Raw genomic sequence first — 17372 nt, forward strand, 5'->3', positions numbered from 1 at the left:
GCTGGTCTATGTGTATAGGGATTTTGAAACCAGTGCAGCATTACAATAGTTCAGCACTTGCTTAGATATAAAAAGAAATCTGTTGGGACCCAGTTAAACATTGGCAGTTCTACCGACGTTTCTTTGGCCTCATTTTTTGGTTAAAGGAAAGATTATGCTTACCCGTTAAAAAGGTTAAATATGCGTGTTCTCACCTAAAATTTTCGATGAAGCTGTAGACAGGTACTCCAACATTTACCTTTGGCCAAAAGGCCCAGTAACCGTGTAACAGCTAGGGGCATTCTTCTCTTTCTCAAGCTAAACCTTCCCCCAAGCCTTGACACTGTTCTCAAAAAGTATTTCCATAGCAGAAGTGGATTGTGTGCTTTCAAACTTCAGCGGATGAGACGTTACAAAGAGAGACCCCGCTATCTTGTGTTGTGCTATGTTTGCTCCTGTCCTTCCGAGTGACACTGACCGCTTGAGAACAAAGGTTCTCTCCATTTTTAGTCGTATTGCCCTGATAGTCTCCTAGAAAGTGCTTTACCTGGTAGGCTCCTAGACAGACTGCTTTACCGGATGGGATCCTAAAGACTGCTTTACTCGATGGGCTCCTGGAGACCTTGATTTACCCGATGGGCTCCTAGAGACATTGTTTTACCCGATTGGCACCTAGAGAGACTGCTTTACCCGATGGTCACCTAGAGAGACTGCTTTACCCGATGGGCACGTAGAGAGACTGCTTTACCCGATGGGCACCTAGAGCGACTGCTTTACCCAATAGGCTCTTAGAGAGACTGCATTACCCGATAGGCTTCTAGAGTGTTTTTCCTGATGGGCTCCTATAGAGACTCCTTTACCCGATGGGCTCCTAGAGAGAGTCCTTTACCCGATGGGCTCCTAGAGAGAGTCCTTTACCCGATGGGCTCCTAGAGAGAGTCCTTTACCCGATGGGCTCCTAGAGAGAGTCCTTTACCCAATGGGCTCATAGAGAGATTGCTTTACCTGGGCAACCCAGCAACATGTCAGAGCGTTAGAGATGGGTTCTTATTAAAAGGGTTGTTTTTTCTTTTTTACCAATCTTTCAGCACACCTTTCGTCTAAGCCTTGTTAGTCTTTGCCCAGTGGAGAATATGTTTGCAACATTTCAAGAAAAAGGTCCTAAAACTTTGCTCCCTGTTAGCAGTTTTTTTTGTGAGCCGGTTTAGAAGAATTGGATGGGCTGAGCAGCATTATTTGCTTTTATAGTTTTGCAGCATGAATCTTTCTGTATTCACTATGCTGTGCATTATTCCGCGGTCTAGTGGTTGGGTCCGGAATCTTAGTCTTTTCCTTCTTTTTTTTTTTTTGTAGCCCAGGTGGTCGTCGACGTCCCACCTTTTGGTGTACTTCCTGTGATGTTGGCACACTTCCTGCGTAAGCTCCCACCTTTGGGTGTCATCTTCAGATTCTTTTTTCCGCCGTTGGATCTGGATCGTCACCGAGAGGCTCCAGAGTTTTTGGAGGAAAGAAGAGGGAAAAGACGAAATTTTCACAGAAAAGATTGGAGAAGGAACAAGGTCACTAAGGGGGAGACTAAGGAGGAGAACTCGAGATCTTCGACGTCCAACCGAGAATGCGTACATGGGGGCCCCCCCGAGCGCAGGAATGGACAAAACACCATTTAAATTCTGCCGTAACTGCCTCCACAAATACGCGCAGAAGGACCAGCATCCGGTCTGCAACCTCTGCTTACCGGTCGACCATGAGAGCAAGGATTGTAACACCTGCTCCGCCTTCATCCCGAAGACATTCCGGGTTAGACAGAGACAGAGGAGAGCCAACTACACCATGCAAGGCAAAGGCCTACCTCCGTTGCTTCGAGACCTGGGCCTCTCCAGCGACTAAGAGGACAACATCGCTGAGGGACCAGATGACTACACGGTCGTAGAGACCGATAAGAAGGCATCTAAAGCGGTAGGAGAGACGTCGACCCCCTAAACCAGGGGTACTCATAGTACGGCCTGCGGGCCAGTGGCGGCCCGGCAAGCCTTCCCTGGCGGCCCGCGGACCTTGCAGACATCGTACCCGAGTTGTGTTTTTTTTTCAAAGAGTTTTTGCAACCAGAGCTCGACTCGGAGACTCTGCTGCTCTGTGGGGGCCGGGCGATTATCGCCATAGTCAGAGAGGGGCTGCAGGGGCGCTGAGAGGTGAACAAAGCCTCATTAACATGCCAATGGTCTTTTAATGACCTGTGAAGTGCTCGGGTGGCTCTGTGTGTGTGCGCGCACCTGGAAGCTATCACATTTCCATTTTCCATTGTCTTCATTAATAACCAAATAATCACAAAGGTACATATGTCAGGAGTCGGGCTGTATGCACTGTAGGTACACTACATCTCCCAGAAAGAGTAGGGAAAAAAGGGACGTTGTGCACTCTCCCATACGATTATGCGCAGGTCAGGTGAGAGGGCGGATTTAAACCAGCAGCTGTAGTCACTCATTGCTTGGCTTTCAGCGTTTCTCGTGTCATTTTTTTTTTTTTGCTCAACTACCTCCACTGGGAGCGATTATGCATCCCCGTTAATCAGTGCAAGCCGTCAACGTTTAGCGGGGGACGCCCCACCTTCCTGGATTACTCTCGGATTTGCGGACGAGTCCAGGCCAGATTTTGGTTTAGCATTATTGAGGCTTTTTTCAACTTTTTCAACATGCAAGTTTGCGCATATACTCGGACATTCGAGTTTCTTATTTTTTGTTTACGCATTCTTCTTCTTCCTTCATAATCCTATCGTAGGAGCGCTCACACGCCTTCCTTTTCCCTGAACAACTTGTGTACCTACTGCACTTTATTACCAGCGTTATTTATTTGCTTTCCACGATATTCCTACACATTCCTGCCTGGGGCTTGCTACAAGTAAGCGTGGAAGGGTGCACAATTGCTAAATTAGCTGTATATGTTCATTAAAATATTAGTACCATTGATTTAGATAGATTTTGTTTACTTTTACATTTTAGCTTGCACTGTCCTGGGAAGCGGCCTCCTCCTTGCTGACTGTAATAGGGACTTCTTTGATGGTTTTTCTTGGTCCCTTCATTTTTCAGGGATGCAGCTCCTTATAATGTATTTCAAAAACTTCACACTGGGAGACTGTGTGTCTGGGAAAGGGGGGGGGGCATTCTCTCGCTCCTGGGGAACGGTTAATGGTATTGACCAAGCGAAGGCCAACAACATTATTATATATATATATATATATCTTTTTACCATCCATTCAGGTAAATAAAATATACACACGTAGCTCCGCTGCAGCCATTCTTCAAAAAATCAGCAAATAAAATAAATGCCAAAGGGGTGGAAATTGTTGGAGCTCGGGAGGGGGGTGTGGGCGGCGGAGGCAGGGTGAGGTGACAGAGGGAGGTAGAGGGAGGGAGACCTCCGAGTGAGGGAGAGGGAAGGAGAGAGAGGGAGACCTCAGAGTGAGGGAGACAGAGGGAAACCTCAGAGTGAGGGAGACCTCAAAGTGAAGGAGAGAGAGGGAGACAGAGGGAAGGAGAGAGAGGGAGACAGAGTGAGGGAAAGGGAAATGGAGTGAGGGAAAGGGAAATGGAGTGAGGGAAAGGGAAATGGAGTGAGGGAAAGGGAAATGGAGTGAGGGAAAGGGAAATAGAGAGGGAAAGGGAAATAGAGAGGGAGACAGGGAGAGAGGGTGAGACAGTCAGAGTGAGTCAGACAGAGGAAGAGAGGGAGTGAGACAGTCGGAGGGAGGGAGAGAGGGAGAGTCCGAGTGAGTGAGACAGAGTGAGTGAGACAGAGGGAAAGAGAGGGAGGGAGAAAGAGAGGGAGGGAGACATAGAGCGAGAGAGGTGTGCATGCCGGGTCTGGTGGCTCAGTGGACGAAGGCGTCCGCTGCAGGGACCTGTGATCAACCTCATGATCAGTTTTTTTGTTGCTGTAGCCCCGCCCCCACTGACCCCGCCCCCACCGGTGCGGCCCTCCGACACTAACCACACTGTAAATTTGGCCCCCGAGAGAAAGTTTGTGAGTACCCATGCCCTAAACCCACGACAGACTCTCGAAAGCCGGATCAGGACTTTCGAAAAACCAAGTTGAAGTCCTCGACGGGAGTACTGGCGCCGACAACCTCGACGGCCGCAGCTGCATCCAAGGACAAACAGCCCAGCCGATCCTTCAAAACGGACTCCCAGGCGGCGAAGACCAGTGAAAAGCCAAGGTCGTCTAAGCACGTCCCTGAAAAGAACCACTTGACTTCGAAGGAAAAGGACCCGAAGGTCGCTTCGACGTCGACTACTAAGTCAAAGAGATCGGCTGAAACGCTCGACGCCAAGCATGCCACCAAGATAGAGAGGAAAAAGAGAAGGCTCGAGGCCGAAATGGAGAACATCCTGCAAAGGAAGAGCGAGTCTGACAAGAAAATGAAAAGGTTCCCAGTTCCGTCTAAACCGCCGCCGCCGACGATCGTCGAAATAGAAGAGGAAGAGGAGTTTGACGACGAAGGGCCGCCGAAAATTCCCGAGCCCCAGGAGCACCTAGAGGAAGAGTGCCTATACTATGAGGAAGAAGGGGACGATGACCAGCGAATGAGTTTCGGCTCGGCATCCTCGATGGCACAGGACCTGGAATGGCAGGACCTCGACTCTGAAAACCCAGAAGAGCCCGTGGAGACTTATCCTTCGAGGCCTTCGCCACCAGATTACATTGGGGCCTATAACATGGTCATCAAGAACGCGGCAGCGGCCTATGGAGTCAAACTGGAGGAGGAAAAATCAAATGCATGTTTCCTCTTGGAGACCCTGCTCCCCACTCAAACAAAGAGTCAGTTCCTCCCCATGCTTCCAAGTGTGATGGACCAAGGGAGGGAGGCAGTCAAAGATCCAGTGACCTGCAGGTCTGTCACACCTAGGACTGAGAAAAAATACAAACACTCCTCTCAGGATCCTCCCTACATCTAGGGAACCGCCACAGCGGACTCCATTATTGCGGCAACAGCCAGGAAGAGGGCAAACGTCCAAACAACATCAGGCCCACCACCAGACAAAGAAAGTAGGAGAATGGACCTAACTGGGAGAAAAATAGAGAGAAATGCAGCGGTACACTAGCGCATGGCGAACTCCAATGCCCTACTGAACAGACACCAGTACCAGCATTGGGTCGAGATGGGGCAACTTCTCAAGCACCTCCCCGAGGAATACCAGCAAAGGACATCACACCTGGTTGAGGAAGGAAAAAATATAGCAAATGCTTGCCTGAAAACGGCCTTGGATGGGGCTAACACATCCAGCAGACTTATGATGATAGGAATCACAGGAAGAAGGCAGGTCTAGCTTAGGATCTCAGGCTTGAAGCCTGAAGTGCAGAAAAACATTCTGAGCACCCCTTTCAATGGAGAGACACTGTTCGGGGCACCGGTGGATGAGAAACTCACCCAACTCAAGAAAGAAAATGAAACTGCTAGGTCCATGGGGGCCTTACAGCTCAGAGGGATGAGTAGGGGTACCCCGACACGGAGACCAAACGGAAGGGGAGGAAACCAGCTGGGAACAACACAACAGACATTCCAGCGGGCACACCAGGGTGACCATCACAGCAGGGGCAGCAAAAGCAAACCTGGCAGTACCAGCCTCAGGGCCAGTCCTTTCGCAGGAGGGCGAATGGACGAGGGCAAACAAGAGAAGGCCAACAACCCACCTCAAAGTGACTCCGTCACGCAAAGCGTGCCCACCCACACAGCCACTCAGAGGGTGGAGCACAACAAGGCCAACAAGATGGGGTTACACGGACCAAACCTCGACGAACATGTAACACCAGTAGGAGGCAGGCTAAGACCCTTCTTCCAGGAGTAGAAGATGACTACAGACAAATGGATACTCAACATCCTACAATTCGGATACTGCATAGAACTGGAAAATAAACCACCAAACAGAAAACCAAAAAGGAAGGCGCATTCAGGAAAAGAACTAGCGCTACTCCTAGAGGAATCTCAAGTACTCTGAAAGGAGGCCATTGAACCAGTTTCTTTCAGAGAAAGGAACAAGGGAGTGTACTCCAAATATTTCCTTGTTCCAAAAGTGGACGAAACGCTAAGACCCATCCTGGATCTAAGGTTCCTAAACAAATACATCAAGACAGAAAAGTTCAAAATTACTTTCCTACAAGGTCATTCCTCAGATAAGGGACGGAGACTTCATGTCCACCATAGACCTCAAAGATGCCTACCTGCACATTCCCATGAACAAACCTCTACTAAGATTTACCATCAACAAAGAACACTACCAGTTCACAGCCCTAGCCTTCGGACTAAAGTCCGCACCAAGGGTGTTCACCAAATGTCTCGCAGCCGTGGCAGGGTACATGCGCAGTGAAGGGATTCATGTATACCCTTACCTCGACGACTGGCTAATAAAAACAAGTTCACACAGGACGTGCAAGGAACACGCACAGCGGGTCACAGAGACACTGACCGACCTGGGATTCTCCATACACTTGGTGAAGTCCTCAATGGAACCAGAGCAAGTGAAGATCTTCCTGGGGGGCACAGATCAACACCATACAGCACAAGGTGTTCCCCAGCGACAAGAGAACACTGGCCCTGTTGAAGGAGACACGCCACTACCAGAAGGGGCGAGCTCCGACAGTGAGGACAGCGAGCAAGATCATGGGGATGATGGCGTCCTGCATACACCTGGTCCCCAATATACGACTCCAGATGAGACTATTCCAGAAATGGCTGCAACAACAAGCTACAGGAAGTATTGGTTGTAACGCACACAGTGCAGGAGGAGATTATGTGATGGAACAAGGAGAACATAACAAAAGGGACGCCTTTAACACCACCAACCCCAACGGTGACCATCACCACAGACTCATCCCAGATGGGATGGGGAGCACACATGAACAAACTCAGTGAGGGGTCTGTGGACTCCAGCAGATGCGGTCAGACACCTCAACTACCTGGAACTCAAGACCGTGTTCCTCGCTCTGAAGGCATTCCAGAAACAACTGTACAACCAGAGTGTTGATACAAACAGACCACACAACATCAATTTTCTACAAACAGGGAGGAACACAATCAGTCGCACTGTCCAACCTAGCGCAGGAAATATGGAGATGGGCCATCCCACTCAAAATAGACCTGCTAGCCATACACCTACCAGGGAAGGACAATGTGGAAGCAGACTGGCTCAGCAGACAGACTTCAGCATCCCACGAGTGGGAGCTTCAATGCACAGGAAACGCAAAGGCTATTCAGGAGGTGGGAACACCAACAATAGACTTATTTGCAACACACCAAAATGCCGATACTTCGCATCCAGGCAACCAGAGGAATGATCCCAGGGGAATGCCCTATGGATAAGCTGGTTGAAACATTTGCCTACGCTTTTCCCCCCGATGCCGCTGATACACAGGGTACTCAACAAGTGCAGAACCAGCAACATGACACTGATCGTGGTGGCACCACAGTGGGCAAGGCAGACCTGGTACTCGCAAATCGAAATGGCACAGGGGCCACCCCACAAGTTCGGGAAAAGAAGACTTGCTCTCCATGCAAAACGGAGAAGTACTACACCCAGAGCCAGAGAGCCTCAGTGTAGCGGCATGGCTCCTGAAGACCTAGTTTACACACCTAAGGTTACCTGAGAGCATCTTGCTGGTGCTACGAGAGGCAAGAAGACCTAGCACACGAAGGTGCTATATTGGCAAAATGGAAGAGGTTTACACAATGGTGCAGCAAGAAGAAACTTCACAAGAAGATGACAAGGGACTCAACGGTGCGAAGATATCTCGTGCACCTGCTGAAAGCAAAACTGAGTTCATTCTCGCTAAGAGTACCCCTTACAGCGATAGTAGCTTACACAAGATGAGACCGGAAAGAGCTTCTTTACATCACAAATAGTAAAGAGATTCCTGGATGGGGCAAAAAGGATCGCACCACCTAAGAGGTGTCCGCCACTGGCATGGAACCTTAATTTGGTCCTAACAGAGCTCATGAAAGCCCCCTTTAAACCCACCCATAAGGCCTTCCTACAAATGCTGACAATGAAGACAGCCTTTCTGGGGGCAATCACCTCGCTGTGCAGGGTTAGCGAGCTACAAGCGCTAACACTGCAAGAACCCTACATTCAAATACACAATGATCGGATGGTAATGAGAACTGACCCACACTTTATGCCAAAGGTGGTGTCGAGGTTCCACATAAACCAGACAGTACAAATACCAAGCTTCTTTCAGAAACCATCCACAAGCGCAGAGAGGGCACTGCACACTCTGGACACTAGGAGAGCAGTGATGCTTTACTTGGAAAGAACTAAAGAGCACATGAAAACAAAGCAGTTCTTGGTGTCCTTCGTAAGCAGTTTCCTGGGTAGACCAATAACAAAGGGAACCATCACACAATGGATCGCACAAGCTATACAATTCTGCCACAAACAGGCAGGCCGGGAACTAGGAGAGGGGGCATGAGCCCACTCTACCAGGAAGAATGGAGCAACAATAGCCTTCCTGGCTAACACACCCATTCAAGACATATGCCTGGCGGCAACATGGGCTTCAGTGAACATGTTCACTAAGCACTACTGTGTGGAAACGAATAGTTTCTTACCTGTCGGTGTAGTTTTGCAGCTGGAGGATCTTTCTGGATTCACTAGCTTCACTTTGAACCCACCCACCCATCCAGAAAGATGAGACCGGAGAAGAAAGTGGTGATACAAGGACAATATAGAAATACACACCTTAAAGGACAAAGCGGAAAAATCACTTACTTGAAGAAGAAATAGAAAAATTGCCAAAGGATTCACAAACAGATCACAACAAGAAGAAAAAGAATCCGAAGATGGCGCCCAAAGGTGGGAGCTTCCGCAGGAAGCGTGCTGACGTCACAGGAAGTACACCAAGAAGTGGGACGTTGACGTCCAACCTGGCTACAAAAAAAGAAAGAAAGAAAAGACTCCGTTTTCGGACCCAACCACTAGACTGTGAAATAATGCACAGCATAGTGAATCCAGAAAGATCTTCAAGCTGCAAAACTACACCGACAGGTAAGAAACAATTTGTTATTTAGCATCACGTAGAACTCCCAAAGCAGCTTAAATGCAACTGACGATATGGATATTCCGTCTAACACATCCTTTGATTTATTCTTAGATAATTAATTTCCTGCACACACTTAACCTAAATGTATATGACGACAGTAATACCTTGGTTGCTGATTCTCATGACTTGTGAATGTACCGATTCTATACAGGAACAATCAAGATATCTATTTTTAGCTGGATTTATTTCCCTTTAAAGAAAGTATGATGCTGACGTAACCTATTTCAAAGGCAGCGCAGAATTTTTCGGTGCTGTTAATTAATATCCACTTATTGATTTCAGTGTATGATTGAAGGATGGTTAGTATTCGCAGTTGATGAAGATGAAAGCTGGTAAATAGATGGCCGAAGGCCCATGTTTTTCAGAGAAATTTATCTATGTGGTGATGAGAATGGTGTCCATTAGTATTGCCTCAGCACTGGAAATGTAGTCTAATGGCAAGATAAGACCAAGCTCTGTCAGAATCTGATCTATATGATGTGTTGTGGCAAAAATAACTAGTTGTTTGCTATCAATATTAAATGCATGAATTCAAACTCCTTGTTGCACGCAGCTTGAATTCAAACTCCTTGTTGCACGCAGCTTGAATATACTTAGTTTGTAATCAGAAGCAATTTTTCTTAAAAGGCTACGATCAGTGTTGCCTGCTATGTATTAACTGAATTTAAATATTTTCTAGGACAGTGATGGGGACAAAAGTGATGACAACCTGGTAGTAGATGTGTCGAATGAGGTAATTACCTTCTTTTGTGGATATTCTAAAAATGTCAACTTATACATTGTATGTTTCAAGCGGTGATTGCCATATATGTAATATATTTGAGAGAGCCTGCTTGCCAGTTATCTACTCGGTATTGTGCGTTAATGGGCATTGTCAATCCATGCTTATACTACAGATTAAAAAACTAAGGAGCAAGGAAACCCAAAACTGATGAGATTATGCTGTTGCTAAACAAACATTTTAATAGAGTTGCTTATTTCCTCATTTTGCCTTCAATTTCCACACCTTTTTCTACTTTATAAATTGCAGAAAACTGTTCACAAAAAATTAGATCCTTAAGCAACGCACATGAGCAACTGTTTGAAAATCATTGCACGCTTAATTTTTGCTGATATTTGCACACACTGCTGTAAATAGGGGCAGCCCCCTTCGACCGGGGACACCTCTATTTTGCAATCGCTACACTTTTGTTGTCTATATTGGATGTGGGATATTCTGTGCCCTAACTTGCTGAACCTGGCATGCTGCCTGTTGCTCTGCTAAAAAAGGTATTCAAAACAAAATTAAAATGGCCAGAATTCTGCAATTACTTTATGTACGCAACCCTGTTCTCCCTACCCTCTGTTTCCTGGTGGATAGTTTGTTGAAGCTTTCCAGAGCTAGCTGCTGAGAGGTTTGTTTTTGAGGGTGTGTTTATATCTCTGTACATCTTGCAGATGTTTCTAAAACATCTCCAAGGTATCGTCTAGGTGTGGTTTGCCAGTTTCCTCGAATGGCCCCAGGGCTCCATCTTAATTGATGTAGATAAACACTTTCACACACCGTGTACATAATAGCACTATCCAGTCTGTCAGCAGGCAGACTACTTTTTTAGTTCTCAGCTAGGCAGTGCTTGCACTGTCTCTTCGAGACATGCTGTATTCAGGATATGGGCTTTAAGCTCCGCCCATTGCCTGCCGATATTTTCAATTGGCTCTTGCGAGTCTTTCGTAAATGCTTAGTTTTTTGTTACTTTGCTTAAAAGTCCCTCCTTTTCTACTCTTTTAACCTCCGATAAGGACCTCCCCCTTTTACATGTGTAACTTTGAATGTTTAATTGAGTTTGTGAGCACTCTTTTGTTAATAACTTCTTTGACAGGGCTGCAACTGCAGGCACAACAGCTACTTATTCCCGAACCACAGTTACCCGACATGATGATCTTGTAATTTTAGGTGTGTTTTTCTATGGTTTCGGTTGCATTCACTTGTAAGGTAGCATGTTATTTATTTATGTATTCTACCGCAAGGCATGTCTCACTTGATCTTTGCCAATGGCAGCCACACGTTTTTTCTTTTGTTGTGGGCGGCACAGTGGATTTTGATTTTTTTTTTAACATACTCTGTTGCGCTTCATCTTTACCAATTGTAGTCAACAAGAGGACACCAGCCTCCGGGCAGGCTGCACATGCTGCATGGTATTACAAAACACCATTGCCCACTGTCTCGTCCACTGTTGCTCATGTTCGTTTGACAGCCTGTTGTTCCCAAGACCTAAAGGCATCAGCAAAGTAGTTGCATTAACGCACCAGCCCATCTCCTGCTAAACCAGCCGGTCCCTTGATTACGCTTGCGCATTTCATACCCGGCAAAGGGGCATTGTTTCTGGTTGCAGTTCCATGCCTGGCAGGTACCTGGGGCAAAGCAGTAAAGCGAGGCAGATCAACTCTTATTTTAGCTGACTGTGCAAAGGCAACGCTTCTGAGAGTATGGCGTCTGTTTCTTATGCAGCTTAGCAACACCAATGCTCTAAATTTCAACAATGCCTATTGCATTGCAAATGCTTGTTTTTATTGCGTGAAGTTCTTTGATCTTCACTTGTTTACTGCATGGTGCCAGTGGTTGTACTGGAATTCATCGAAAAATATAATTAACAAAAAGTTTTTTTTTTTTTAATCACACAGTATTGACATAACTCGTGGTCTTCTTATCCACCAGTAAAGAACTATTTTGTATGTTTTTTCTTTTTTGTTTGCATGAATTTTCTTACCAGTGGCCAATGCTTTACAATACTCGTGACTGCTTGTTTTGTGGTACCAGTTTGCAGGGATTTTTATAAGGCCCATACATTTTTATATTTGCATTAGCAAATGTTTGTTTGCAGTCATTTATGTCACTATTGACCGTACATCTCATGCTGTGCGAGTTCTCATGCTGTGGAAGAAGTGGCCTCTTGGATTCGGATGGTTGTCCTAGGATGAGGTCAGCCGGCTTAGGTGTAGAGCCATAGCCTTGGTGCTTATGCCAGAAACCATTCAACATTGATATTGAGGATGAAACTGCTTGATTACGATGACCTGGAGAATATAGGCACTGATGTAATCCTTGATACTGATTAGTATCTAAGTTTTCTGATGAGCCTGTTCCAGTTTGGTCACCTGTGACTAGTGTAAGAACCTGGTAAAGTGGTTGTGTGGCTTCTTGTGTAGTACTTTGTAAATTATGCAACATATCTTGAAGGTAATGAGGAGTCACTGGAGATCTCATCGCTGACAGCTAGTGTGATCTCTTGAACTTTTGCAGACTTTTGATTAGACCGGCTGCTGCAAGGTGATACTTTATTGGGGTGTGAGCAGGATTTCTGAATCTTCTCTCAACAGAGCATTTCCTTTGTCAAGGAGCAAGAGGATCAGAACTTGTATGTCTTTCTAGAAATGAGTTTTTGATATTCCAAAGCTGCAGTGGTTGTTGCTTTCCTCTATTATTGTGGAACTTATGGCTTGCGTCTTTTTAAAGATATCACATATTTCCCCCTACTTCCACAGACCTGTTGAGTGTCCAATTGTAAAATCTCTATAGTAGTAATGGAATACATATTGAAATAATGAAAAAAGAAACACCAAAGACCCTTCCCCCCTCTTGTGCCCCGCTGCCCATCAGTTCTGCGACTTTGATAAATGGTGCCCTTATCACTTTACACTCAAATGTTCCATCCCGGGTAAAAGTGTGTAATGCAGAGGATTTTGAAGTATCTGTGGCAGATGAGATTCATGTATTCTATTGATGGGTAATCTATGCACTGACCCCATGTTTTTAGGTTTCGCTGGGGGGCGGAGCCGTTAGGCTCCTCCTCCAGAGAAATCTATTGAGTACAGTAAGCACTCTGGAACACGCCCCCCCGTCCCATTGGCTAGCTACATAAATGGAGCCTAGCCATTGGACGAGGGGCCTGTCCATCAATGCCGGACCAGACACGGGGGCGTTCCCGAGATTCTTTGGCTTTTGCCGACGTCACGCGACGCCGGGAACGCCCCCGAATCCATCGACACGTGTTTGGTGCAGACTGAAGGTTTGTGAGCCTTCCCCGAGCAGAGCGCACTAAAATAACCTGTGTGCAGCTTCACCACCGCAACCCGGGATCAGTAAACCCCCGACGAAGGGCCCCGTACCTTGCCGGTACCAACGCGACCGAAAACGAGCCCGCTGCTCTCCGATTGGACGGGAGAGCCGAGCCCCCTCACCAAACGCCGCGACGGGATTGGCCCGTGCGGCGCAGCGTCACCACTGTTGCCGTGTGGTGATTGGATTCCGGGGTTTGCAGTAATTTGGTACCCCCGAGTGCTTCGTTGCACTTTATTCTTAATTGACGGGTGCCACCCCGATTATGGCGCCCTTTGCGAGTGCCCACCTCGCTTCACTGTTTACTTTTGGTCTCGAGGGTGTCCACCCCTCTTAAATGCCCGAGAATCACCGCCGCGGCCCGAGCGCCGCAAAACAGGAAGCCAGGCACTACGGTGCCTGACGCGGGGCGGGACTTCCGCATTTGGAGGGAAGTCCCGCCTGCCGCCGCGCACCGATTGGCTGCTCGCTGCCGCCGGGAAAAAGAAACAAACAGCGCGAGCCATTGACGGCCCGGTCCCGAGATGGGGGACCGGGGGAACAGGTAGCGGGCCGGGAGCATTGTGAAGGCGGGGCTCTCATGTGCTGAGAGAGCCCCGCAAAGCGCTACCGCCACACAGGAGAAAGGACCGGAGTCCCCCACGAACCGCCCGGTAAGTGAAGGAGGGCTGGTGGGGGCTCCGTGACTGTGCAAGGCTCTGGGGGCAGTTCCTATTTGTTCGCCGAGCGGCCCCAGTTGGCAGAGGGCCGCTCCAACGCGTCGGGTGGCATCTTCTTTTCGAGCCAGGAGGCTCAAGGGGCATTGGCGGCATCTCGAGTCCCCCGAGAGGGACTCCAGCGAAAGGGGGCATTTCTGTGCATTTCGAGTCCCCAGGAGGGGGACTCCAACCCGAGCCAGAGAGGCTCTTCCTGCCATTGGTCTTCCTGAGTCCCCAGGAGGGGGGACTCCACCGTGCCCACATTTGTTTATTGAGTCCTGAGAGGCTCACAGTATGACATCACTATCCCACGGGTAGAAGATAGCTAGTGGCCTGTCCAACGCGACCGAAAACGAGCCCAGTTTTATGTCTTTAGTAACAGAGAATGATCTTTATTTTGTATGTGCAGTAGCTGAGTGGTGTGCAGTTGAACAGCTGTTTAAAATCTCATGCCTACACTTCAGTTCAGTGGGGAGTGAATGATGTCACCTAAGATGGGAGAACGCGGCGGCTTGTGATCGTGGCTATCACTCCGTCATGTGATGGATCATTGGGTAGATATTAGGTACGCGTGAGAAGGAAAATAACATTGCAAAGTGTTGAAACACACGTTAGTCACGTGACTAGAGCAAGAAGAGCATCCCGGGCCCACTGGTGTTTGGGAGCCGTTCCCTCCACGCGGCTTCTTGAGCTCTCTCTTCTCCCCATCAGGCATCAATTATAGAGGTGGTCCCTCTCTCCCAGGGTTTGGTGTGGAGACAACTGGTAACCTAGTTCTTCATTGTTATGCGACTTTCAGGGTCTGGCTGACGAGCAGCGTTTCACTGTTGAATGGCTTCTCTCAGTTGGCCAGTGCGCTGGTCAGGGTAGATCACTGCAGCTCAGCCAAGTAGATATAACTCCGAGGGCAGATAGATTCTAAGTTAACCAGACAAAACTACCTTTTATATGCCAAATTTAAGTAATGTCATAAAAATGTCAAAATCGTGAACATACCTATGGCTAGAAACCAGATAATTGCTATGCAAAATACCTTAGCTGTGCAAACAGTACATGTGCATATTGTTTTAATCGCAAGCATAGGTAATGTAAGTAATATATAGCAGTTTTGGACAGATTTTAAATCAATGTCAGGAGAATTTGGGAATCATGAATAATACCTGTGGCTTAATATCAGCTAATTACTGTGCAAATTAATTTACGTGTGCACAACAGTGCATACGGACTGGGAATTATATAGCAGATAGTTCTCAAATCATGGGCTCAGAGAGCGGCTAATGAAAACATTTTAAAGATCTATCCAAGTGGATTAAACCTGCCATATAAAACGTTAAAATTCACTGTTTTGGTGATTTTAATTGGAGCAGTGATCAGTATTATTAATGTCCTTAAATTATACTTGTAGCAGGCTTAAGTATTTGCCAAATTTCACCAAGTCACACGGCTCCACTGTGTTGAAAAACCAGGATTGTTGCCTCTTTGCAGGTTCATATTCCCTGTTGGAGTGGCTAGGGAGTGCAGAGTGACTAGGGAGTGCAGAGTGACTAGGGAGTGCAGAGTGACTAGGGAGTGCTAGGGAGTGCAGAGTGCTAGGGAGTGCAGAGTGCTAGGGAGTGCAGAGTGCTAGGGAGTGCAGAGTGCTAGGGAGTGCAGAGTGCTAGGGAGTGCAGAGTGCTAGGGAGTGCAGAGTGCTAGGGAGTGCAGAGTGCTAGGGAGTGCAGAGTGCTAGGGAGTGCAGAGTGCTAGGGAGTGCAGAGTGCTAGGGAGTGCAGAGTGCTAGGGAGTGCAGAGTGCTAGGGAGTGCAGAGTGCTAGAGAGTGCTAGGGAGTGCAGAGTGCTAGGGAGTGCGAGGGACTGCAGAGTGACTGCAGAGATTAAGCTAATGGCAATGTAAATGACAATGCCATTTATTTATCTGTTTTCAAAACCAACACATAAATACAAATTTTGTCATTTACAATGCCAATAGCTCTAACTTTTCCAAAGGCGAAACCATTGCATTGTAAATGCTTGTTTCAAAGTGATCCTTTGTTTCTCCAGAGCTGCCAAGAGTTTTTCTATGCCTAGCCGCTCTCAATGATTGTTGAGCCAAGCGCTGTATTCCGGTGCCTGTTCTTTCCCCCACATTCCTGTGATGGCTCGTCTGGCCATACATCGAGCCATGGTGATGGCCTTGCCATTTGTGGATCTGAGAGGAAAGGTTGATGTATTTGGGAGACCCATTGAGATTTAAGATTTGAGCAGCAGGACATCTATATCGAATATGGTATTGTTGTGGTTGATTTTTTTTTTTTGTTGTTGAAATTTTTTATTGAAATTGTCAAGAAAATGCAAATACGATAACCAAGCAAAAAATGTCATAGTAAATGAATGAAAATACAAGTAATAAGAAATCCTATGCAGAGTAGGACATATATGAGGAAATAATGAATAACATATATTCCATAATCCAATATAAGGTAACAATAGAAAGAGTAATGGACAGATCTTGGTATAAGTAAATAAAAAAAAGAAAGAAAAAAGAAAATAAAGTAGGAAATTACCAGAGTAACCATGTTGGAGAGGGTAGGAATAAGGAAAAAGGGGAGGGAAAGGATAGCTAGAGTAAAGTAATTGAAAAGTTACCACTGAAGAAATAGAATTAAGTAGAAATAGTATGCGTAGGAGAAGGAGTAGATGTAGTCACCATCTACCGTGGTTTCCAAAAAAGGGGACCAACTTTGGAGAAAAATGGAAGCCTGGTCCTGAAGATTGTAAATTGTGCGTTTGTGTAAAGCCGTTTGCATCATTGCCACCAGCCATTCATCCTGAGACGGAGCTGAGGGAGATTAGGATACAGATTTTGGCCGTGGCCAAAGCAGTATGAAGAAGGCGTATTTGTGGTTTAGAAAGTTTCGGGAAACCTCGAATCATGTAGAATAATGGTGGCCGGCGTAAAAGGTAATGTTAGTGACATTGTAGAAGTCAAGGTCTTCCCCACAAAAAGCCAACAGGATCTGGTACGGGGACATTCGCAAATGATGTGTGATTTGTCACAACCAGAAGCAGAAAAGCTCCAACAAGAAGTATGCGATAACAACTTGGCTTGGTGTAACTTAGCAGGAGACCAATGCCATTCATGAAGAATTTTAAAGATACAGAATTTAAGACGAGCTTCCCAAACACATTTATGTAATCCTTCTAAAATTTGATCCCATTGAGTATTGGAGTACATAATTGATGAACGAGATTGCCATTTCATCTGAAGAGTATGTGAGAGAGGCTGTGAGAAGAGAGTATGTAGAAACGTTTTATAAAGACCAGAAGTCACTCCTTTAAAATTCCCCCACAACTGTAAATAACACAAAATGGGAGATACTGGAAGCAGTTCGGGTGGAGAGCCGAAGTGTTTTGTAATACATTGTTGAAGTTGGATATATCTAGAGGATTGTAAAAGTGGTAGATGAAATTCCTCACAAATTTGGGGAACAGATTTAAAATCTCCATCATGTACAAGTTGATCTATGGAATAG

At 46.7% G+C, this 17372-nt stretch overlaps 1 protein-coding gene and 1 long non-coding RNA gene across 10 annotated transcripts in view; both read left to right on the top strand.

The window, feature by feature from the left end:
- Window positions 1-17372, top strand: part of TLE1 (TLE family member 1, transcriptional corepressor) — a 160124-nt gene that overhangs the window by 71036 nt on the left and 71716 nt on the right. For all 9 annotated transcript variants that reach the window (XM_086961327.1, XM_086961328.1, XM_086961331.1 and 6 more), the window contains one exon: window positions 9746-9799. In XM_086961327.1, coding sequence (XP_086817453.1) covers window positions 9746-9799 — 54 coding nt within the window. The remainder of the gene's footprint in view (window positions 1-9745; window positions 9800-17372) is intronic.
- LOC147727271 (uncharacterized) lies at window positions 11093-16430 on the top strand. The gene is made up of 3 exons (XR_015309318.1): window positions 11093-11530; window positions 11987-12461; window positions 15949-16430. It is a non-coding gene; the product is annotated as an uncharacterized LOC147727271 (long non-coding RNA).

This window comes from Lissotriton vulgaris, chromosome 3_1 (assembly GCF_964263255.1).
Source record: "Lissotriton vulgaris chromosome 3_1, aLisVul1.2, whole genome shotgun sequence".
Classification (NCBI taxonomy): Eukaryota; Metazoa; Chordata; class Amphibia; order Caudata; family Salamandridae; genus Lissotriton; species Lissotriton vulgaris.